The sequence below is a fragment of the Podarcis muralis genome, chromosome Z, assembly GCF_964188315.1.
Source record: "Podarcis muralis chromosome Z, rPodMur119.hap1.1, whole genome shotgun sequence".
Taxonomy (NCBI): Eukaryota; Metazoa; Chordata; class Lepidosauria; order Squamata; family Lacertidae; genus Podarcis; species Podarcis muralis.
This window is the reverse complement of record NC_135673.1, coordinates 49,213,442-49,239,121: the sequence shown is the minus strand read 5'-3', so window position 1 is coordinate 49,239,121 and position 25,680 is coordinate 49,213,442. Positions and strand designations below refer to the sequence as shown.

Here is a 25,680-nt window from a genome sequence, read left to right as displayed (position 1 = left end):
TGAGCGAGGTAGGCATCTCATGATTCAGAGGCTGGGGCAAACGGCGGTAGAGGCATGAGTGAAGTCATGGTTCTGATGCCAACGTGGAGGGCGATGGATAGAACACAGTGCTCTAGCCAGAATGGTCAACTCTGAATTGGTTCTGTTCAGTGATTTCGCTCCGTGTTTCAGCTCAGTGATTCAGCTCAGCTTAGAGGGTGGCCGTGTCTGGCTGTGCTCTGATATCCATCGATCCCATCCTCGTCACCAGTGTTAAGTTGTGGGTGAACATATCAGACAACACAGCGATTCTTCCAAAGCAGCTCTTTATTTGTAAGCTGGAACAGAACTAAGCTGAGGAGCTCAGTCAGCCTGCTTATATAGAGCTCCAGAACAATGTAACTGTTGCCATTTTCTAAAACTATCCAATCACTGAACGTCACTTTCGATCCTTCATTTGCATAACTATCTACAGTATTCCCCTGCTGGCCCAGGGTGAGAACTTCAGTACATAAGTTATGAACTTCAGTACATAACACCCCCCCCCCCCCCGAGATTTGAAGGCAGTGTAATGGAGCCAGCATTGCCTTGAGTCTACTTTATATTGTTGCTGTTGTGTTATCCTTGTATGGTCTCAGCAGTTTATTATTTTTTTTCTGTTGCTGCAGAAGCCTCAAAGCCTGATTGGCTGGAGATGGTGGCAGGACAGTCACAAATATAGCAGCTACACTTTATGTACAGGTGTGCAGCTGTTGTTTTGCTAACATGCAAAGTATCCCTTACCCGTTGCAGGGAGTGCTTGGGTAATTAGGTAATACTGAAGGACAGAGGTGGATTTGGGGCCCTCAAATTTCAGCTGTACCCTGTGCAACATGGGCATAGCCAAGGCGGGGCAGAGGGGCAGTTGCCTCCCCCCAGATCAAGCAAAACAATAGCAATAATAATAATAATAATAATAATAATAATAATAATAATAATAATAATTTATTTATACCCTGCCCATCTGGCTGGGCTTCCCCAGCCACTCTGGGCGACTTCCAACCAAATATTAAAATACAGTAATGCATCAAACATTAAAAGCTTCCCTAAACAGGGCTGCCTTCAGATGCCTTAATTAACTGACCAATCATGTCGGTTCTGCCCCCCGCAACAAAAAAACCTGGCTACTCCCATCCTGTGCAACACTAAAATTCACTTCCCCCGCCTCCTGTGCTCCATTATACAGCGTTATTCTGGTACCCCCCCCCCTGCAGTGGGACACCCAGTGCAGCTGCACCCTACTCTAAAACTGTTGCAGATACTGATATTGTGCAGTTTGAAACAACTGGAAGCATAATAACTGACTCCTTTTGGAATAAATCATTGTCCAGACCCATAAAAGTATTATTCAAACTTTTACTGGCAGAACTCTTTAAAATAATACAAGCCAGTTACAAGCCAGTCACATACCTCCAACATTTCTCTGATGAAAATAGGGGTGTCAATAATAATAATAATAATAATAATAATAATAATAATAATAATATTTATACCCCACCACTCTGGGCAGATTCCAACATATATAAAAACATAATAAAACATAAAATATTTAAAAACTTCCTGATATAGGAATGCCTTCAGATGTCTTCTAAAGGTTGTATAGTTACTTATCTGCTTGGCTCGGGGGGTCACATAACTGAGCCACAGCCTCCAACATTTCTCTGATTAAAATAGGGACGTCCTAAGGAAAAGGGGCGTGGGTGGCGCTGTGGGTTAAACCATAGAGCCTAGGACTTGCTGATCAGAAGGTCGGCGGTTCGAATCCCCGTGACGGGGTGAGATCCTGTTGCTCGGTCACTGCTCCTGCCAACCTAGCAGTTCGAAAGCACCTCAAAGTGCAAGTAGATAAATAAGTACCGCTCTGGCAGGAAGGTAAATAGCGTTTCCGTGTGCTGCTCTGGTTCGCCAGAAGTGGCTTAGTCATGGTGGCCACATGACCCGGAAGCTGTACGCCGGTTCCCTTGGCCAGTAAAGCGAGATGAGCTCCGCAACCCCAGAGTCGGCCACGACTGGACTTTTCCTTTACCCAAGGAAAAGTAGAAAATTCGGGTTCACATCTGAAACCAAGATGGCTTCTGTAAATCCTGAAGTGTCCCTGGAAAATAGGGACACTTGGGGAGGTCGGCAGTCGTGGGGCTGTTTCATTTCCTGATGCTTTGACATCAGATCTCTGACATGAGTGGTTCAGGATCCGCATAGGGCTGCTGCTTCCTGTGATTGCATAGCCATCCATTCCTTGTCAATCAGCGAGTGTATATGAAGAACCTGTGTTTGCAAAGGCTTCCTAGGAGCCCTGCGAAACTCCACGGATCCTGGAAAAGTTTCTGTGACTTTCTTGCCAAACCTTGAATGATCTGGCGGTGGTTACAATGGGGTTTAAATATTTATTGTTTAGTGTGAATAAACCCATTACTTGCTGTGATTTTTTAAAAAGCAACTTTTAAAAAGATGTTCTCTTATAAATATTTAAGAAAGGAACTTATAGCAGCAGACCAAAGGACTCTTAATGAAAGTTTGCTCCTCTAAGACAAACATGAGGGAAAGTTTTTATATTACTGCGGACATATGAGGTCAGATGCCACAAGTGTAACTCCACAGCCGTGCAAACTGCAGACTCCACAAAATTTTTCAAAACCTGGCTCGACATATTCCAAGTATTTCAAAAACACTCAAAGAAGCAGCCTTTTGCTATGGAATGAAGCTGGCTAAATCCTTGCATAGTCCACAATAACTCCCCATTTTAGAATATATTCTTAAAATATTGACTCTGGTATTTGAGCCCCTCTTTATAGAAGAAAAAGAAGAGTAGTAAATTCCAGAGCTATGAGCGTCACAGTGGAAGTAACAGATACTTCTCAGCCTGCATGAACCTTCATTTGAACAATTCAAGAATGTCACTGGTTAGGAGGCACTGGTTCAGTTATTTTGAAAACTGCTGCAATCTTTGGCAGTTGGCACCCCTAATTAAGGACTCGAGAGTCGCAGTTCAGAGCCAGGGCAAGCACCCACCCGTTGCCCAGTTGTTTCAGTGCTGGGGAAGGCCTTAGCTCAGTGGCAGAGGTCATGCTTCGCTTGCAGAAGATCCCAAATTCAACCTCTGGCATCTTCCTTGAAGTAGAATCTCGGTAGACTGAGACATCGCAGTGGTCCAGGGCTGGATGGAGTCTGACGGGATAGAAGGCAGGCTGCTCCACAGAGAGTGGGCAGCAATCCAGTTCAGTTCACATTTAAAGGCAAACCTACTTAATTTGTGCTTTTTTATTATTATTAAAGTTTTCTTGGTTTACAAAGGTATGCGCAATATCTCTTTTTTCAAGTTACGTTTTCCATAGGTCAGTTTCATTTTTTGAGACATTAGGGTTACATTAGGAAGAAAGAGGGGGGGGAGGTGGCGGGGGGGGAGGCGAGGTGGGGTCGGGAGGCGATGTTTCTATTTTGCTTAATGTATGTGTGGGGTTTTGTGTCAGCGTTGTTTGTGCGGGTTCTCTTTGCTATTTGCTTGTGTTCCTTTGGTGGTGAGAGAGGTTGGGGTTGGCCTAGGGTGCGGTTGCTTGTTTGGGGTTGGCTGTGGTGAACTTTGTTTTCATGTGTGAGTGGGGTGGGTGGGTGTTTTGGATCAGGTTAGCCATATTGATTTGTATATTGTTGTTGGATTCTTGTCATTGTCTTGTTGGGCTGTGTACGTGATAAAGGGGAGCCATACCGGGGTAAAGGCGTCTTCTTATGTTTGTCCCCGTGTCAGTTTCAGTTTATTGGTTAATTTTTCTAGTAGGGCTGTTTCCCATACTATTTGGTACCACTGGTCCAGGCTTACTCCTGACAGGTCTCTCCAGTGTCTGGTTATGGTATTTCTGGCTGCTGAGAGCAGGTGGGTTAGGAGTTCTTTGTGGTGTAAGTGGGCATTGTTGTCTTGGAAGATGTTTAGTAGGGCCAGTTCTGGGGTGATTTCTAATACTTGCTTAGTTATTTTACATATTTCTTGTATGGCTGTTGTCCAAAATAATTTGTGCTTTTTGAAGCAATGTGCACATTGCAATGTAGTCACCCTTTGAAATCCATTCACAGTTTTCTGAGATTTCCCACAACAAAAATGCAGATGCTAGGATAAAGTGTGCATAAAAATTAATGTGTTTGTGAAAATAGCATACTTGACACTCTGACTTGCAAGGGAAGCATTTAAGAAATGGCACCCCCCTCCAGCCCCCTGAATTGGTTCGGCCTGCTCTAACAACTAAGCTGCACATTTGCTGAAATTTCCTTGAGCTTTTGGCTATTAATCTAGAGATCTAATCAAGGCCAAATTCTGGTGAATGCAATAATGCCCACTTGATCCTTCAGTTAAGGTTTGGTGTTGCTCAGCAGCAGCAAAGGGGAACAGGGGGTGAAGTTTGACCAGTAAAACCACAGACTCAAGATTGTACCTGAAACAAACCACCCAGCTTAATAGTCTGCAAACTTTTATTAATGATGAGGATGATACTACATTTAATTTGTTGATTGCCTTCTAAATTTATACATAAAAAGAGGGGAAAAAGACAATCATCAAATACTTTTAAGACAAGACTAAAACCCTGACAAGTGGGCCCTTGTGTCAAAGACCCATTCATCCAGGAAGGAAAGCCTGTGGAACAAAAATGTCTCCAGCTGTTTTTGACTTCCGGGTTGGTGCCTCCGGTAATGGCGGAATTCCTCTGATCGGGAGGAATTTGCCCCGTGGGAATTTGGGTCTGGCCGCCACGGCGAAGGCGGAGACCCGTAAAAAATCACAGGCGGGAGAAGCCTGTGAGTGTGGGATTTGGTGGGCACCTTTTGCACCTCCCCTACTCACGGGGAAACCCGGTTTCGGGGGTCCAGAGCGACGTAGCGTGAGCGGCGCGGTGCTTCGAATCGTCTTCTTCTTCCACGGAGCAAAGCCGCATAGCTGTTGCCGGAGAGCACTGACTTTTTCCTGTGGACAATTTGACTCTAAAGTAATTACCCATGAGTAGAGCTGAAGTGGGAGAATTGGATTTTTAAATGTTTAATTTGGCATCGAAACAGGGAGGTTCAATACAGGAAGTCCGCCTCCCCCTTTTGTAAATAGACTGAAGCAATGAGGTTGCAAGCTGAAGTCTTGGAAAGCCTTTTGTAAAAGACTAAATTTCCATCGGCAAAGAACATTAAACCCCCCCTTGGAGACAGGAGAAGAGGGGGGGGAAGTGGTGGACTGAATATGCCTGTAGGAGAGAGTGAAGAGAGCTAAAATACCACCGCTCTGACCCTGGAAACGGGCTGCTAGCAGGATTGATGTCTTTTGGAATGTTCATTGACAGTGTTTAGAACGTTCATTGACAGCTAGCTTAACAAGAGAATACATTGTTTCTACTGTCTCCGGCTGTTGTTTTTTTTTAAAAAGGAGTAAAAGTAACTGAAAACTGAAACTAACTTTGGATTATTGGAACTGTGTTTAAAAGAGGACAATACTGATTAATACAAATAGAAACTGTTTCCCCTAGTGGAAGCTTTTGAAACTGGTTGCTTTACAAGAGCTGGGCTAGGGGAATTTCCAGCTGCAAGATAAAAAACTGTGAGACTCTGGGATTGACCTTGAATCTTTTAAGTGTTATGGCAAATGGAAAGGAACACTTAAAACCAAGAGGAATGTCGACAGAAGAGGCCTTAGCGGTTGCATTAGTGAAGATAAACAATTCGCTGGAACAGCTTCACAAGAAAACAGACGTGATAAATGCAAAAGTGGATGCTGTAAATATTAAAATTGACTTAATTGCAGAAAGTATAAATACCAATACAGAAACCATCCAGAAATTGATACAGGAATCTACTTTGATACGGCAAACTGCGGATGAAGCCAGGGACAGTCATTGCTGCTGAATGTAAAGCAACACAACTGGAGAGAGAGAGAGTCCCGGCCCTACAGAGGCAACTTGATGAACATAAGTTGACGCTTGTTATGATTGAACTTAAAGAAAAACAGACGAATTTGAGGATCAGAGCCCTACCTGAATTGGAAAAAGAAAGCTTGACAGAGTTTCAGGAGGAGACAGGACTAACATTGGTTGAGAAAGAGAGGTATTTGGGGGTTAGCATGACTGCCAAAAATGTGAATCTATTTAAGGATAATTGTGAAGGACGTTGGATTGAAGCGTAGGGGGATTTGGAAATATGGGCAAATTTGAAGTTGTCATTGTTGGGCCGAGTTGCTGTGGTGGGGATGAGTGTTGCTGTGTTGCCGGGGATGTTGCTTTTGTTTCAAACATTGCAAGTTTCGGATGGGATGGATTGTTTCAGGAGGTGGCAGAGGGATGTTTTCAGATTTGTTTGGCAGGGCAAGAAGCCTCAAGTAAAATTTAAGATATTGACTGATGCCAAAGAAGGAGGTGGATTTGCCCTGCTAGACCTTAAACTTTGTTGTGAACCAGCTGCTTTTTGCTGGCAGAGAGAATGGCTGCTTCTTGAAAACACTGAAGTGTTGGATAATGGCAGATGAAGTTGATGGACTATATGGAATTGGCGGAAATGACTGGCAAAATCCGAGACCAGGGAGAAGAGTCGGTGGAAGAAGACTGGAAAAAGTTTAAAGACTATTGTCAGAGCTGCCTCCAGGTCCCAGCTCACAGAGGACCAACGCTAGCCGGTAGTAATGTACAACAGTCTTTATTGAAGTACAGTTTCCATTTTCAAGCCGCAGCGCGCAGCTCTACGTCTTAGAAGCTAGACCGGCGAAGCTCCATCTGAGTCTCCACCCCCTGTACACCAGTTTAAGACTCTAACCTTACTCCACCTCTTCCGTCTCTCCTTTCTCCTCTGGGTCCTTCTGCCCCCCGGGGTCCCCTCCTTTCTGGACTCTTCTGACGCTGACGCTGACCCCCCTGACTCCTCTCCCTCCTTTCGGCGGGCTTTAGGACCTGGCTCCCTATCCGGGCTACCAACTGCGCCTCCCTCCTGTACATTTGAACTTGGCGCGCGCGCCCAGCCTCCAACCTTCCTCTTGACCGTTTCCTCGCTCTCCGATGGAGGCGTGGCCAATCCTGACTCATCTCCTCCCGCTGGCGGTGAGCCGCCTGATCCCGATACCTGGGACTCCTCCCCCCTACTGCGCTCTGGTGGGGAAGCTGGTCCTGATTTCCAACTGCTGCTCTCTGAGTCCCCTCTGGCCCCTTCTTCCTGGGGTGTCCCCCTAGGTACCCCCCTTGCTCTGACCATGGGAGCCCCTTTCTGTGAATCTTCCGATTCGCTGGAAAGACTCAGAGACCTCGGGCCGCTGTCATCGCTAACATTTCCTTCGGATTCCTCCCCCTCGCTCTCTATTTCCTCCCTTTCCTGTGCCTCTGCTCCTGAGCCCCTGACAACTATTTACAGAAATATTGTAAAATTAATGAATGTTAGAAGAATGTTGGAATGAAGTTATATGGCTTTAGTAGAAATGTTATAAGGAATTAAGTATAAATAGATTAATAGAATCTTAAAGGAAAAAATAAGGTTAGAATGTGTTAAGATAATTATAGGATAGAAAACAGAGGAAGATGGAAAGGAATTGCTGAAACAATTAATAGAAGTGGAATACAAAAAGGGAGGTGTGAGGAGGTCGTTGAAATAAGTGAATGAAAGATAAGATATTGAAAATGTTTGAGGTGTTTTAAACTGCCTTCGTTTGTTTTTGTTCTGTTTTGTTAGTTGAATGTGTTAGTGTTGTGTAGTGTTTTTGTATTGTATTGTATTGTTCCTTTTTTTGTGTGTGTAGTGTTTAAATGGCTGGAAAAGTAATAAATATTATTTTTTAAAAAATGTCTCCAGCTGTTTTTGAAAAGTACATGTAGTAGGTACTTGTCATATCTAGACAAGGATGCTATTCCAGAGAACTGGGGAAGCCACAATAAAAGCCCTGCTCCGAGTAACAGCAGATCTTTGGAACTTGTAGGAGAAACTCTCCCACAGACCACAGGGAACTCCTGGGGGTGTAAGGGATACATGGTGTTACGAGGGATACAGGACTTACAGAGAATACAACAATATAAAAGTTACATAAGAATCAAAGGCAACAGATGTGATGTCCTGGCATTTGAAGCCCCTCTGATCCTTTCCCCCTTAAATATATTGTCTTCCAGCTCCTAAAAGGAATGTCCATCTCTCGCCGGAAAAATCTGGAGAAACCAGAAGATGAGGATGAAGCAGGAAGTGGGGGCTGTGATGACGAGGACGACTGTAGTGGTGCAACTTCCGGAAATGGGGAATTAAGAGTGAAGAGTCAGTTGAGATTCTTGGCAGGTAACTGGTGAGGTGGGTGGGCAAGGCTGAACTAGCCAGTTCTTTATCCTTTCCTGGCAGGGGGCTTGTCTGCAACCAGGGCAGCCAATATATGGCTGTGCATCAGCTGTCCCCCACTTCCAGAACTAAAAGCAGGACTGGGCAAATTCAGTGATCACTTGCAATGCATCAGTGATGACTTGCAATGCTTGACAGAGGAGGCTCTACTGGTGGTGCCACTGCTGAGTTGCCACTAACCCTTGATCAGGACTTTTCAGTGGTGGTTCCCCTCTTGTGGAACACCCTCCCTGGTGAAGGAGTCTGTCTGAACGGTGGCTATTCCTGGGAAGCTTGAAATTATTAGCAGTGAGGGCATGTTGTTTTTACCTGTTTTCAGCACTGTGTGCTCCAGTATCTTGCATACAAACTGGTTGTGCTTCTCAAAAACTGAGCACACATACATGTGAAGAAGGACTTAGATTAGAGTAGGAATTTGCAGTTTTGAGGGTAACTTCTGTTTTCCTCCATGCCCAATGCACAGACTTAATGGGGAAGGGTTGTTGCTCAATGGAAGAACATCTGCTTTGCACACAGAAGGTCCCAGGTTCAGGCCTGGTGTCTCCAGACAGCGCTGTGAATTCGCCCTGTCTGAAACCCTTGAGAGCCTCTTCCAGTCCATGTAGACAATGCTGTGCTAGATGGACCCAATCATCTGGGACGCGTGGCAACATCATCTTGCAAACCCTCACTTATGTTCACATAAGGCCTCAGAACTGGTGTTGCTGGCATAACAGTTTCTCTCCCCAACAGCACCACCACTCTGGTTTCCCCATCTATCATGGGAAAGAAACTGTTTTGGGAGGAGAGTGGTGTGCTGCCCTCCTCCCCCCAGCAGATGCTATATCCTGGAAACAGACTCACTGATGCTGCACTTTATGGAACCACCCTTAGGAGATCCTTCCGAATTGGATGGTGGTCCAGAAATTGAAATGATTAGCTTGGGAAAAACCACCCAAGTGATAGCTCAGTGACCACAGTGTTTTGCAAGGATCATTCCCAAAAGTGGTGAATCTCATTATATGGCTTATGTGGATTCCAGGGCATCTTTTAGCCATAGACATCAAACTAGCACCAGTAGATGGGTGAGAACCACAGTTCCCTGGGGTGTTGCTAGGAAGGCTGTGTCCTGCGACTCTACACCTTTGGGTGCCCTTAACCACTGTGCCTTGGGTATACAAGAATGCAAGAAGATCCTGCTACATCACGCCAACAGCCTGTCTGCCCATCACCATGTGGATAGGGATTTATCCCAACATACAAGTGTTTGCACAGCGATTTCTCCCAATATAAGAATTACATCGCCACCATTATCATTATCGGTACTAGATCAGCCAGTCTTATTACCTGAAGGTTTCCAAGCTACTTATAATTCAGGTAAAAACACAAATAAATATATTTATACCATAAAGCAGAACAAAAGGCAACCACCTATGTAACAAACACAGGAAGCTTTGTCTGCATGCGAACAGTAGTTTGTCAAAAGCTTGGTAGGGGGGCGATATAAGTCTTTACCTGGTGTTAGAAAGATGTCAATGAAGGTGCCAGGTGGACCTCACTGGGGAACACATTCCAAAACATTTGCTGCTTTCATGAATACTTTCATCTGTGTGCATAAGTTACCCTAGCATTTCTCTGCACGTTCCTTGGCTGGAGAACTGCATCACAAAATTCGGAGAAGTGCAGATTTCGAAGGATGGGTGTGTTTCGCTTTGCAAACTGTTGCATAGTGAGCGTTATGTTGAGTTCTTCTTTACCTGTGACCTGAATGGAATCTCTCCCACATTCCTCCCTCCCTCCTATGTGGACCACAGTGCAAATGTCACTCGCTCAGTCGCTGCAAAGCAATCCTTTCCCAATCATTGCTGCTTGCTTCCCTCGCCCAAGACCAGACAGATGAACCTGGATAGGCTCAGCCCTCCAGCTTTCAAGTTTAAAGAGGAAAACGTGGTCTCTTAAAATGAGGCCAGATGCTTGTATAAATTCCCTCCCCTTGTTCAGGGACAATTACCTGCTATTTAATAGAGTGGAAGCTGAGGTATTTAGCCGCTGCTTGTCAGGCACCATATATATATGGATAAATAAAACACTGAGATAGTAAAATACTGGGTAAGAGAGAGCAAAAGTGACCTTTGAGCTATCCTATCCAGCCCTGGTGAATATTGGGCCATGAGAGGCCTTCTGTGGTTCATATACAGAGGGAGGCATCTCCCTCTGCTTATCTAGTGCTCAAGCCATCTTGATGGCCAGAACAGCAGGTCTGCAATTGGATCTGTTGGCGGCCTCATCTTTAATGAAATGCAGCCAGTTTTGGATCTGAGAAGCTATGCAGGGGGAGGGGGTGTTTGACCCTTGTTCTTGCACTACTTCCCCAACCAAAACCCCCATCCATGGGCACTTCGCCCCTCTCCTGATTCTCCCGCAGGGGGTGGTTGGGTAGGTAGAGATGGAGACCAGGGAAATGAGGTAAATGGAGAGAGGGTCAAGCACGTCTCTTGTAGCACCCCCACATGCCTGCAGTTCATTAGTCAAGAAAACAACTCCCCTTCATCATGTGTGTTTTGACTCTGACTGGGAGGGGAGTGGGGTGGGCAGAACCAGAGGATATGATCTGCTGTGGAAATGGGTCACAGGCTTCAGGTGCACAACTCTGTGCTATCACGCTCGCTCAGACTGCAAGGAACAGACCTGACTCCACCCTCGCCCATTGAAGGACTGCTAGGGGGAAGTAGTGGCTTAACAGGGGTGAGCTGGAAAGCATCTAGTTCAGATGTTGGCTCCACCCTGGTTACATTAGGTGGTCTTGGGCAAACAGGCATTCCCCGGCCTTGCCACCTGTAAACATCTGTCAGGGATGCTTGAGCTGAGATTCCTGCATGGTAGGGGGCGGACTAGATGGCTCTCAGGGTACCTTTCAACTCTACAACTGTATGATTCTATTCTGTGAAAATGGGAATAACAAAACGGACTCTACCCTAGTAGGGGTGTTTGTAAGGACTTCTGTTTACAAGGAGTTAATGTATTGGGAGCACTTGATTTATTCTTATGGGGATTCGAGCCATGATGGCTTTTCTCTGCCTCAGGGCCAGCCCACCCATGAAGTGGGGTGAAGCAGCTGCCTCAGGCTGCAGAAGTCCCCTAGGCATCACACTCACAGCCTCCCTCACACAACCCACCCTGAAACCTCCACCACTGGCAGGGGTGCAACTGGAATAAAATATTGGGGTTGAGGGAAAGTAAGCCCTGCCCCACATTTTTTATTTTATTTGCCCCCTCAAATATTTCATTGGGGTGCTGAAGTGACCTCAGCCCCTAGGAGTTGGCTCCTATGACTTCTGGCAGAGAAGCAGTGGCGATGCAGGCAGCAGAGGTATGTGGGGGAGGTGCCACGTGGCAGTGGTGGCAGTGGCAGTGGCAGCAGCTTGAGGAAGGTGGCCTCAAGCAGCAAAATGGGACACAGCTCCCCTGCTCTGCCTCCACGATCAGAGGCAGCAAGGCTTCTGAACGCCAGTTGCCGGGAGCCACAGGATGGAAGAGTGTGGCTCTTGTGCTCAGGGTTCCTGCTTGCAGGTTTCCCACTGGAGCGTCTGGGTGACCACTGTGAGAGCAGTATGTGGGACCAGATGGATCATTGGTCTAATCCTGCAGGCTCTCCATATATTTTAAGGTTCAATTACAGTAATATATACATAAAATAAGAAACATGTTATTACTCATTTTAACACTGTACTTGTTTCTCTGTGTCCATTTCTGCATATGGCAATGTAGGAATATGCAGCTGCCCGTATAGGGTTCAAACCTGCAACCTTTGCATTCTCAGCACCACACTCTAACCAACAGTTATATTTGTGTATACAAATAGCATGGATTTTTAAATATATTTTTTTTGCAAGGTCCTCCAAGCCTTTGGCAGTTTGTAAATTATGAGCTCCCCCCCCCGCCCCCCCGCCCCCCAGCCAGCAATGCTAAACCCACATGTTTTTATACCAAAGCAAAAGTCACAAATCCTGCAAGGTTTTCCATTTGGGGGCGATTGAGGTTCTGGCAGCCGTCAGCATCCATGTTAAGCATTCCTGAGAGATGAAACCTTTCAACTGATTTTAAGTTAATTTTAATTGCTCTACTCTGAGTAAAATGAGACATATATATTTGGGACCCACCCTATTTTTGTGATTGCAGTATTTTTAAACCATTTTTAGTGTTGTATTTTAAATTGTGCTGGGGCCTTCGGGTGAAGGGCAGGGAATAAACTGAAATACTACTACTACTACTACTACTACTACTACTAATAATAATAATAATAATAATCGTCATAAAAAGGAGAAGAAGAGGAAGCATTGTTGGATACAACCCAATATTAGTTTGCTCCAGGCTTTACTGTTGTGACCCTGGCAGACATCAGATATATTTGCTATAAACTGCTAGACAGCCACTGGATTTCGTGGCAACAGGATTTAACTTACCCCTGCTTTCCCCCTTCTCAAGGCTGCCTGCCACAGTCTTCTTCCCACAGCTGCTATTCCACTTCATAAAAAGAACTCAAGAAGTAACTCATAATCAGGGGAAGGTACATAAAGGTAAAGGGACCCCTGACCATTAGGTCCAGTCGTGGCCAACTCTGGGGCTCATCTCACTTTATTGGCCAAGGGAGCCGGCGTACAGCTTCCGGGTCATGTGGCCAGCATGACTAAGCCGCTTCTGGCAAACCAGAGTAGCACACGGAAACACCGTTTACCTTCCCACCGGAGCGGGACCTATTTATCTACTTGCACTTTGAGGTGCTTTCAAACTGCTAGGTGGGCAGGAGCAGGGACCGAGCAACGGGAGCTCACCCTGTCGCGGGGATTTGAACCACCGACCTTCTGATCGGCAAGCCCACAGCGCCACCCGCATCCCTGGGAAGGTTCATAGCTGCTTCAATTGCGTATTGTTTTTATGTTGGAAAACAGCAGTGTGAAGGCTCCTGAAGGTAGACAACTCTTAAGGCAGAATATGTGTACAGATTCATGTGCTCTGCTATGCATCCTAGATGGCAGGTCAGTTCTTGCTCCTCAGGTTAGTTCTTGCACCTCTGCCCAGTTCTTGCTCCTCAGCTGACTCTGTTTGGGTAGCTTCTTTGCCTGGGAACCTGGCAGAAGTTCTTAACTCGCCATAGGTGAATAGGTTCTTCTCTGAATTTCCCACCCTAGAAACAGAGCCTCTTGTGGTATCAGAGGGTGGCTGCAGCCAGTTGTAGCTATCTTGTGAGCCAGCAAACTTTTCTTCCAAATTCCAAACGTAGGGTTATAGTGAAGTCTTACCTTATTTATTTTGGGCTCTTAATGACTTACTCTTTGAATGAACCAATGTTGGAAAGAGCCTGCTGTTTTACAAGGCATTAATTCTACCCTAGCATGGGAGAAAGGCAAGGGGGAGACACGTCCAAGCTCCAAGAGGATTATCTTTCCATGAGAGCCGGGAGTATTGCCAGCATATAAAACACTGCAGCAGAACTGTTATCTTGAAAGTGTGTGAGCACATTTGCTGATATTTCTCTTCTTTTGTTTTGCGTGTCGAGGTCCCCAGGTCCACCCCAATAACTCACACATCACACAGAAATTTTTGTTTAAGATTTTGGCATAATTTTGGCCACAACTTTATTAAAATACAAATTTGTGAGTGGTTGCGTAGGCATTGGTTGCGACTATCTGCCCCCACCATGGGGGACAGACTGACATTCCGCACGATGCGAAAGTCAGAATGGGGGAATACACTTGGGGGTTACGCGGAGCAGGGAACCTGCCCTCACCCCAAATGCAACCAGGAGCTCATTGCTATGGCCCGAGCCCCCTTGACAGAGTGGACAAGCAATAGTTAGCCCCCAATTCCTTTAACGGAATCCCTTGCAGCAGCAGCATTAGAGGGGCAGACACTCAACCTACCAAGGGCAGGCACTCAACCACTGCCCCTCAACCAACCAAACCATAAACCAATGCCTAACCGCCAACCTTACAAGTTGTGACGATTTGCTACGCAGTAGGCAAAAACCAAATGGCCCCAGCCAATCAGCCAGATGGCAAAATTCCTACTAGGCCCCCGCTCCAAAGCAGACGACCCCATGACAGGCATAGCAAGGTCAAAGCGAACAACCCTATTCTGGGGAGGGAGGGACGGGCAATCCGATGCACGTGCGAAAAGAGGAAGCCCTAGCCTCGTGCAAGGAGTTTTACTATTTCTGGCTGTCAATCAATAAATGGCAACATTAACTTCTTCCCAACAACAAGGGAAGCCCCAATCGCATCAGTGGCCAACGATCAGTTAGCCCGCCCCCAACTTTGGAGTGTCCTGGCGGCCCCCACCGCAACACGTGCTCTCCATGAAGGAGAACACGCTTTGTTTTCAAAGAAGTCTTGATTGGAAATCAAGAATTCCTTGTCAAAATGCAGATTTATTAGAGGAAGAGGGAGGAGTCTTCTAATTCCATTTTAATTGCAACTGGAATTGCTAATTGGTCTATTGCTGTTGCTTGTTGTTGCTCACCATACTTTTAAATTTTAAAGTAATGGATACGAAGTTACGAAGTCAGAGCAATGGTTTTCTGGTGCGTGCAGCCATCAAAAAGGAATTTGCTTATCAGTTCCCTCTCATCTTTTGGAGATGGGTTTGGCCCACTGGACAAAAGTGGTCGTCCCCCCCCCCCCCGTTCTGTGGTCTATGGATAGTGGTCCATCCATTTCTTCTGACTGGCAGAAACTTTCTAAGGTCTCAAGTAGAAAAGTGTCCTTTCTGTCAGCTGCAGCCTTAATCCTTAATCCTGGAAGGCTGACAAAGCTATGGATGGAGCACAAGAGAATATTTGGCATGACTGGGTTGTATGTCTTCTGTATATAAGACCTTCTGCGTTATTAGATGGGAAGCCCAGAGATCAGTGCTAGAAGAAAGGTGTTTTGGATCCTGGTGGAGGAGCCCTGGGCTGGAATTTGGCACTTTGATTGTGATCTGGTTGAGAAAGTCTGAATACCAACTCAGGAGGAGCGGCAAGCAACAGCAGAAGAGGGCTGTTTCCTTCGTCCCTATTTGCAACTTCCTTAAAGGCCTCTGATTGGCCTCTGTGAGGTAGGATCCTGCACCCAGTGCGCATTTGTTATATTCTTAACTTTTATGCGCTCCTTAATCAAGTCCCAGGGAACATCTACCTGTACTTGCTTTTTTTGTTTGATAAGGTTTCTCTTGACCAAGAGAATTGAATTTCTTTTCAATGAGAAATGCAAAGCTTGTAACCCATGGAAGTAGTTCAGTTTGCAGCAGCTGCTGCACAAATGAGTTAATTTAGTTAAATCAGGTGCAAAACGTTCTTGCGGTGGCCATTTCAAGATTTAGGTCATCTTGGCTCTTTCTGTGTTTCCAGGATGACATCTGTTTCTGGATTAGCTGTATCTGGAGAAGCAGTTTGTGTGTGTGTGTGTGTGTGTGTGTGTGTGTGTGTGTGTGAGAGAGAGAGAGAGAGAGAGAGAGAGAGAGAGAGAGAGAGAGAGAGAGAGAAGTGAATCTGGTCGTCTGGCCAGATTTGTTCATTTCACATAGGCCAACCTGACCTGGCACCTAGAGGTTTTGTTGCATGTTTAATAGTAATGCATGACAATGACTCTTGATATACATCAGACAAGATCTACGGTTGCCACTTGGGCGTTTGCAAAAAGAAAAAAGGACGTGGGCATTGCATAAAATTTTGCACATGCCCATAGAGAGCATATATGGATAGATGCAAATTTACAAATAATTGCTGTAAGTTAAATAGAGAGTTAATCCATCACACTGAAGAGCAGACGACTGGGACCAGCTGGCCTGAGTGTGTACTTACTGTGCTGTCCAGCTGATAGCTGGGATGGGGCAAAGTTCTTCCTCTTGGACAGGCAGCCCTCCAGACAGAGCACTCTCTGTAAAGTAGGACATTTAGAGCCAGTGGTGGCATAGTTGTTAAGTTGTAGGTGAACATATCAGACGACACAGCGATTCTTCAAACAGCTCTTGTTTATTCAGAGGCCAGAACAGAACTGAGCTGAAGGGTTCAGTCAGCCTGCTTATATAGAGCTCCAGTACACATAATTGTAACAACTTTCTAAAACTATCCAATCACTGAACGTCACTTTCGATCCCTTATTTGCATAACGATCTACAGTATCCCCCTGCTGGCCTAGGGTGAGAACTTCAGTACATAACACCCCTCCCCACCGAGATAAGGCGTTAGTTACAATCGTAATGGTTTCCTTATATACAGCACTACACGTAATGGTTCAATTAGGCACAAAAACATATCAGTTACATTTCACATACTTCCATTAGACCAACAGTATTACAAGTCCAACAACATAGTCCTTTAAATAAGTTGGGCACTTGGAAACTCTGCCAGACTGCCGGGGAGTGGTACCCAGGTCCGGTGGGCTGCCCGATTCTTGCTGAGGCTGTGGCGCGACCCTAGGTGGCGTTGAAACCAAGTCCCCTGGATCCACTGCTGTGGGTGGAGAATCCGCGAGTGGGGTTGGCGGAATGTCAGGCACGGCAGTGGTCTGAGTCTGTGGGAAGTCCGGCAGACCCTCTGAAGCGGCTTGGTTAGGCTCCACGCCTGCAGTTTGTGAGAGAGGTGTAGGTGGAGCCTCGCCATCTGTAGGTGTCTGTTCTGGAGCCATGAGCGCAGTTGGGGGCACTGCGGTAGTGTCCAAGTCCCCAACCCTGCGCCTAAGCTGGTCTATGTGCCGGCGCCACAAACGTCCGTCTTCGAGTGCCACCTGGTATGAGCGAGGTCCAGTGACTCCCACTACTGTGGCTGGCACCCAAGGAATGTCCCCCACAAAGTTCCGGGCAAAGACCTGGTTTCCTGGAACAAATGACCGTGGCGCATTGGCACAGCCTGGGGATTTGGCCACGGCAAATTCTGGGTGCAGCCGGTCGAGCAGAGACCTGAGGCGGCAGCCCATAAGCAGTTCGGCAGGGCTCCTCCCTGTCGTCGCATGAGGGGTGATGTGTTGCACGAACAAGTATTCAGCATCCCGCTCGTGCCAGTCTCCCCGGTCTCCCCGCTCTTTTGCCGAGCGCACCATTCTCTCCGCTTGCCCGTTGCTGGATGGATGAAATGGTGCCGTTAGGGTATGGCGGATGCCCAGTCCCGAAAGGTATCGCTCAAAAGTGCCTGAGGTGAACTGCAGTCCGTTGCTGGAGACAAGGACATCAGGACACCCATGCGTTGCAAAGAGGCCTCGCAGCACCCGCATGACGGCCTCGGTAGTGGTGAAGGGCATCAGGGCCACCTCCAGCCATTTGGAATAGGCGTCCACCACTACCATAGAGGTCCGGCCGCGAAAGGAGCTGGCCAGATCGATGTGCACCCTCGACCAGGGTGTCTTGGGTATCTCCCAGGTGTGTCCCTTAGCTGCTGGTGGCGCAGGCCTAGATTCTTGGCACGCTTGACAGGCGGAAACCCAGGCAGTGATGGCATCGTCCATGTTAGGCCACCAGACGTAACACCGAGCCAACGCCTTCATTTTGACGATTCCCGGGTGGCTAACATGCAGAGCTTCAAGGATGCATTGACGGAGTTTTTCGGGAATCATGACGCGGTCTCCCCACAGCACACAGCCGTGATGAGCTGAGAGTTTGTGTTGTCTGGTTGTGAAGGGCTGGAACTCCGATGCAAAAGGCCCTTGTGGCCACCCCCTCCACACCCAGTTGAGCACACGGCTGATGGTGCGTCCCTGGGCAGGAGCCGGGTCTTCCACAAACGCTGGAAGAGGGCAACGGCTGAGGGTGTCGGCATGGCCCATTTCCCCGGGCAATGGACGATCCCATAGTGGTAGGCAGCCAGGAAAACAGTTCATCGCAGCATGCGTGGTGAGAGGACTGGTGGAGTTGGTCGATCACCGGCGAGGAGGCCCAGGAGCGGCTTGTGGTCGGTGATGAGGTCAAAAGTCCTGCCGTAGAGGTATTAATGCAGCCACAAGTGCCAGTGCCTCCTTGTCGAGCTGGCTGTAATTCCGTTCAGTCAGAGATAGCGTCCTGGAAAAGTAGGCGAGCGGTGCTTCTCTTCCGTCTGGAAAACGGTGACTAAGGACAGCGCTGATGCCAAAAGGTGAGGCGTCGCAGGCAAGGACCAGCGGCTTGGCTTCGCTGTACTGTACCAGCACACTGTCCGATGAAAGAAGAGCCTTGACCGCGTTGAAGGCCACCGTCTCCCGATGACCCCAGGACCAAGGCGTCTTTGTGCTGAGGAGTCGGTGAAGAGGCTCAGCCACCGTGGCTTTGTGGGGCAGGAACATGTTATAAAAGTTCAGCAGTCCCAGGAACGCCTGCAACTCCGTCTTGTTCTTTGGGATGGGGGCCTGCTGGATAGCGCGGATCTTGGATGTGGTCGGGTGAAGGCCGGAGGCGTCGATAAGATAGCCCAGGAACTCCACCTGTGGAACGGTGATCTGGCACTTCTCCCTCTTTACCTTGAGCCTGGCCTCCTGGAACCTGGTCAGCATGGCGCGGAGGCGCTCTAACAGCTGCTGGTGTGAGTCTGCAGATACCAAGACGTCGTCAAAATACGGTACCACGCCCGGAAGCCCTTGCAGGAGACACTCCATATCGTCTGGGCTTCAGCAGTGGCATCATCAACGGGCAGTTGTTGATAGGCTTGGGCAAGATCCAGCTTAGCAAAGACCTTACCCTCACCCAGGGAATGCAACAGGTGTTGGACAACAGGAACCGGGTAAGCGTGCTGCTGAAGTGCCTTGTTGATCGTGCACTTGTAGTCGGCACAGATTCTCACCAACCCGTCCAGCTTGACAGGCGTGACGATGGGGCTTTCTCACTTGGCATGGTCAACCGGCTCCAAAACTCCTTGGGCGATCAGCTTGTCCAGTTGTTTGTCCACCTTAGCCTTGAGAACAAAGGGAACCCGGCGTGGCTTTAGCTTGATGAGGGCAACTTGTGGATCAAGGCTAAAGAAGATGGGCGTACCTGTATATTGCCCCAAAGTGCCGTCAAAAACCTCAGCAAAGTCTTTGACCAGACCAGACCCTAGAGATGCAGTTGATGCCGGTGACTTCCAGGCCGAGGGCATCAAACCAGTCTAGCCCTGGGAGGCTTGGCCAGTTGGAGCAGGCCCGAAAAATCCTTGAAGGCGATCCGGAACCGGCCAACGCCTACCACGGGAATGTCGTTTCCCTGGTAGTCTCTCAGGTGTACGCGGTGAGAGTCGAGTTGCCTTTTGGACACTCTGGCTACCAGTCTGGCTACCAGTGATGGTGCTCCAAGACACGATGGACAGGGCAGACCTGGTGTCGATCTCCATGTCACATGGAGCTCCTTCAATGAGCACCGTGACATTGAGCTTGCGTCGTGTAGACGAGTTGGTTTGGCCAATCGTGGTTCCAGATGGGCAGTGGCAGTTGTTGAGAGCGAAACAGCTTTCCTTGGCGGACTGGAGTGAAGACTTGGACTTGCGAGTTGGTGAAGGGGGTTGCCAGATGGAGCCGATCGGCAGACCTTAGCAATGTGGTCCCTTCTGGAACACTTCCGACAGATGGCGTCTCTGAATCGACACTTGGCACGGGAATGGTTGCCTCCGCAGCTGGCACATTCCGGTTGGCCCTTGGACTTCTGTTGGAACTTCCTGCGCTCCCGCTTTGTCTGGTGCACGTCATCGTCTTCACTGGAGGATGCCTCATCACTGCTGGCCTCTTCATGATGCACTGGAACTGGCTTCCTAGCAAGACGCGGGCTGCTGGACTTGCGGATCTCCTGGGCGGAGGGTTCGGCAGCTTCCGAGGCCACAGCCTCCTCAATGGCTTTCTGCAGCGTTAGGTCCGGCTTGGCAAGGAGACACCGTTGCAGATGGATGGCCCGGACCCCGGAGATGATTCGATCCATCAGGTTATCGTCTAAGTCTCGGAACTCGCAGTGCATTGCAGCCTGTCAGAGGGTGGCAGTGTAGTTGTTAATTGACTCCCCCTCTGCCTGGTTCCGGTGGTAGAACACATGGCTCATTGGCTTGGAGGTAGCAGTCAAACCGAGCGAGGTAGGAGTCCCATGATTCAGAGGCACAAGTGAAGCCATGATTCCGATGCCGGCGTGGAGGGTGATGGATGGAACACAGTGCTCTAGCCAGAACTGTCAGCTCTGAATTGGTTCTGTTCAGTGATTTCGCACAGTGTTTCAGCTCAGTGATTCAGCTCAGCTCAGAGGGTGGCCGCATCTGGCTGTGCTCTGATGTCCATCGATCCCACCTTCGTCGCCAGTGTTAAGTTGTGGGTGAACATATCGGACGACACAGCGATTCTTCAAACAGCTCTTCTTTATTCAGAGGCCAGAACAGAACTGAACTGAAGGGTTCAGTTAGCCTGCTTATATAGAGCTCCAGTACACATAATTGTAACAACTTTCTAAAACTATCCAATCACTGAACGTCACTTTCGACCCCTTATTTGCATAGCTACCTACAGTATTCCCCTGCTGGCCCAGGGTGAGAACTTCAGTAGGTTAGAGTGTCAGGCTAGGAGCTGGGAGACCAAGGTTCAAATCCCTGCCTGGCTGTGAAGCTCCCTGGGTGGCCTTGGGCCAGTCCCTGCCTTCCATCCTAACCTACCTCACAGGGTTGTTGTTGGGATTAAATGGGGAGGAGAGAATGGCAACTATGAAACGAGGTGAGAGATAAATCCAGTAACTAAAAAAATGTGGCCTAATGGGGTCTTGTGCTCAGATGGAGCTTGATTTAACGCCTGTTGAGCCTGGAATTTTTGTCAAAAGTCTACCGAGCCACACACCAGGTTCTTACGATTAGTTTGCTTGGCCAAAGTCCATTCTGACTTTTCAGGATTAATTTTAGAACGTTCTTGTTCACCCAGGTGCTGGGTGACTTAATGATACTTGAAATTAGCAGCTGTGAGGTAGGTGCTTGCTCCTAAATGTGTTTAGAAGTTATGGGTATTTTTAGATTTTTCTTAATTGTTTCAAAATAGTTAAAATGCTTTTTTTTTTTCTTTTTTGGGAAAAAGAAATATTGTTTTAACTTTTTGTTGTTTGCCATCCTGGGCCCTTTTGGGAGGAATCATGGGGTAGAAGTCTAATAAATGAACAAACTACCTGGACAATTTAAAGGTGAGGTTGTTCCTTAACACCTTGGGACCCATTTACCTGCAAGATCATCTTCCCCTCACATGCACCCACTCAGTCACTTCAGTCTGTGGAACTGGTGCTGTCGCAGGGCAGCATAGTGCTTGCCCTCCATTTGTAAGAAGTCAGCCTCTGGAACTTCCTGCCCATTGACATCAGGCAGGTGACTTCACTGTACTATTTTCTGCACCTGTTAAAAGCTTTTTTGCTTTCACAAGCCCACACAGATATATGATATATGATTTAATTTGGTTTTCAGCTAATATTTGATTTTAATAATTTTAAATGTTTTAAACTGTTGTTTTTACTGTTTCACTTTATTCTTATATTACTTTTGTAAATTGATTTGAGGGTTTGTTATAGTTAAGTGGTATATAAATCTTGGGAAGTATATAAATCTTGAAAAGAATCGAGGAACCAATTTCCTGGCAAGATAGCTGAAAATGGGATGGAGAATGATGGCTTTATATTTTTTTGAATTTATAACCTGCACTTTCATAAGGCAGAGTACAACATGTAAGGATCAAATCAACACAACATCACAAAATATAATCAATAAAGCATTGGTGGTAGTATGACCAAAACAGAGGCTGACCTTGTGGGGAAGAGGCAAAGGTCAGTGGTAGAGCACCTGCTTGGAATGCAGAAGGTCTCAGGTTCAATCCCTGACATCTCCAGGAAGAGTTGGGAGAGACTCCCTGCCTGAAGCCCTGGAGAGCTTCTGCCAGTCATTGTAGACAATAAAAAGGTAGTGTAAGCACTGATAACTGGGAAACACTGGCCTGCAAGCACTCCAGTTGGAGAACAGCCTTGACCAAAGGTGTCAGGGGCTTTGAAGACGCTTGAACTCAGGACAAAAGGGAGAAACATGTTAAGAGGAAGGCGTGCTTGGCAAACCCTCACCATGATACTGCCTGAAACCAATGTCCCCCCTGTGGAAGGACGTGTGGATCCAGAATTGGCCTCCACAGTCACTTACGGACTCACTGTTAAAACCGTCTTCATGGAAGACAATCTTACTTGGCTACGAGGGGTCGCCAAAGAAGAATACTGAGCTGGAGGGACCATTAGTCTGGTTCAGTATAAGGCGACTTCCTTTGCTCCTTGCCTTGAAGTAGTTTGGTGCAGCCTTTGACAACCTGGCAACCACTCATCCCACCCTGTGAGCACAGTCAGTGGCCAGGGGGGTGGGAGTTGCAGTGTAAAACATCTGAAAGGGTACCAGGATGGCAAAGCCTGTATTCAGCAGTGAGTCTGGCACCTTGTTTCAGCCTCTCCTTACTTTGGCTTAAGTGCACCCTCCTCCTCCTCCTCCTCCTTACTTTGGGCATGGGAGGGGTTGCAACTGCCACTATTTTGGGTCTCTGAAAGGTGCTTCCTGTTCTAGGAACTCACTCTTTCAAACAGCTGTTATCAAGGAGGGGGTCAGAGTGGGGAGAGTCTTTTCCTGTTTCTATTTACCATACCGCTCAAGCTGCCTGGTGGGACTTTTGCTTATTACCGGGATATCAGTAATATCTCTTCCCTCTGCCCCCACTCCCAATGTTGTGTTTCTCTCTCAGCTCCATCAATTCACTGCAGCTGTTTACTTTTTGCTCTCCACCCCCCCCCAAGAAAACTCCTCTGTGTTAGGCAAAGCTCATAACATAGCTGCGTACCCTGGGAGTTATTGCGTGCTCCCTAAATCACACTGGAGGGCAACTGTTGTACAAAAGACAGTAAATTGATTTTCAACAACAAAAAATACTGCCTGTCTCACGTTGCCTTTTCAGGCACAAATCGCAGCTAGTGCTAAAGACACACACAAACATACCAGTCATATTTTTTTCTGCACAAAGTTAATTTCAAGTAGCTGGAGCTGACGGTTATTACATATGAAACAGGATTTTGCTTTGAATATTGTACGAGATTTTGTAAAACTCCTGTCAAAGCCAATCTTTGGAAGGGTGTTGGGGGGGCAGGACATGGGAGACTAGGGTTTGAATCCCCGCTCAACTGTGAAGCTCAATGGGCAAACTTGGGGCCAGTCATTGCCTCTCTCAGGCTAACCTCCCTCACAGGGTTATTGTGGGGATTAAATGAGGAGAGGGAGAAAACCATGTAGGCCACCTTGAGCACCTTGGGGGAGGGGGGAAACATAGGATATAAAGTCAATACATGAACAAGAAGAATTCCATATTGTTTGTTTGTTCCATTTCCTGTTTCTTCAAGGAGCTCAAGGTGGTGTGCATAATATTGTCTTCTCCCATCTTTCCTCACAACAGCCCTGTGAGGTAGGTTAGACTGAAAGACATTGACTGTGCTCAAGGTCACACCCAGTGAAGATTTGAACCCTGGTTTCCCAGTTCCTAGTCTGATTCTCTAACCACAAACCACACTGTGGCACTCAGGAAGCAAAACCACCCACTTCCCTTGATCTGTGTACTCTGATGGAGAGGTGGAGCTCCCCCCTCAGTTGATTTCAGTGTAGGGTTGTGCTATATAGGAAGCTGCCCTAGACTGGGCCAGAACATCAGTCCATCTACTTAAGTATTTTCCAGATTTTCAGACAGGGTTGTCTCCCAGCCCCATCTGCAGATGCTGACAGGAATTGAACCTGGGACCTTCTGCATTGCACTTTGGAGACCATGCCATCTGCTGCTGCTCCAAGCTAGAATGGAGTGGTGGCAATAGTGTTTGAGTAGGACCTGGGAGACCCAGGTTCCAGGTCCTCCTCACCCATGAAGCTCACTGGGTGACCTTGGACCAACCACAGTCTCCCAGCCTAAGCTGCCTCATAGGGGTTGTTGTGGGAATAAAATATGGAGGGGGGCGAGAGCTTTGTGCATTCCCTGAAGAAAGGTAGGATATTTTTGTAAACAAGAATAAAAGGCACACCTTTTTGTTTTCTGGAGCAGGGATTTTTAGGAGTTTGGAGAGGTTTGGGTTTGCCTGGCACCTGTGCCTTAGCGATTGGTTCCATCAGCCTCGGAGGGGAGATGGTGTCATCCAGAAAAGCAGATGGAAAGAAGTGTCTGAGCAGCCAGAGGTCCAGAAGCACACGTCCTTGCCAGATGCTGGAAATAGCCAGTAGCGGACGCCACATTGTGCGCGCGCATGCACTCTCCTGATGATGTGACTTTTGAATAGGGAGCTAATTCTGGTGACTGGTGTTCCCACTCTTGCCCTGCTCTATCTCCTCCCAACCCCACTTGAAATCCAGATTTATTATTCCACAAACATCCAGGCTGGGAAACAAAGGGAGCCTCTAAGGCAGCATGCTTTGATGCACAAGGTTTCAATGCTTGTGTGTTGCCCACGGCACACACAGATGGCCTCCATGCCACATTTAGCATGCCATGGTTGGAAAATAAAAATCAGGCACAGGGAAGGTCAGATCAAAACTTCACCAAGTACCAAGATCTTCTTGCCACTGGAATATGCAGTTGTCTGGGGAACTTGAAAGGGAAAGGACTGTCACTCAGCACCAGAGCATCAGCTTTGTTTGCAGAAACTCCAGGTGCAATTCCAGGTATAGCTGGCAATGCTTCTCCCCGCCCTCAGTGTCTGAAACCCTGAAGGGGCCCTTTAAAAGCCACCTTACATGGTGCCCATCACTGGTTCCTGTGGAGCGAGTTCCATTGCTCCACTGTGCGGAGATGTGCTTTCCTTCCATATGCCTCACTGAATCTCCCAGCGTTCAGCTTCATGGTACATCCACTTTCTCTATCAGCCTTCTCTGTCTGCTTCTCTATGCTATGCATACTTTTATAAACTTACATCACGATATCTTGCTCTCCTTTAAGCTAAAAAGTCCCAAGTGCTACAACTTCCCTGCACGGGGTGTGTGTGTGTCTCCCCATCCTCTTTATCAGTTTGGCTGCCCTTTTCTGAACCTTTTCCAAACCTGAAATATCCTGTGCACAATAGCTCACTTTGCTTCTGTGAAATTGCCATGCGGGGCTGCACAGAGGAATATCCCCCCAGCAGTGGTAGGCCCCATTGTGTTTATGCAGATTTCAGATACAGGCTAGTCACTTGTGAGATCAGGCTTCTCCCCCCACTCTTTAAATGTGTGACCTTGCCCGTATGAGGGTGCAAATGTATTGGGCTCCTTCATAAAACGGAACACACTTTTTGAAACTGTTGCATGAGTGCTTTGCTCCACCTCTTTTTTTATCGTGGCATTCTCTCCCCCCCCCCTTCCCCCCTCTCCAGTTGATGTTGCACAATGCCTGGCACCTCATGCATTAA

The 25,680-nt window shown here is 47.5% G+C and overlaps 1 protein-coding gene across 3 annotated transcripts in view; it reads left to right on the top strand.

Annotated features, from left to right (window-relative positions):
- The window catches only part of GPC3 (glypican 3), a 249,630-nt gene that overhangs the window by 210,452 nt on the left and 13,498 nt on the right, over positions 1-25,680 (top strand). For 2 of the 3 annotated variants that reach the window (XM_028714643.2, XM_028714641.2), the window contains one exon: positions 8,124-8,283. The exons of the other annotated variant lie outside the window; for it this stretch is intronic. In XM_028714643.2, coding sequence (XP_028570476.2) covers positions 8,124-8,283 — 160 coding nt within the window. The remainder of the gene's footprint in view (positions 1-8,123; positions 8,284-25,680) is intronic. 3 annotated transcript variants of the gene reach the window in all.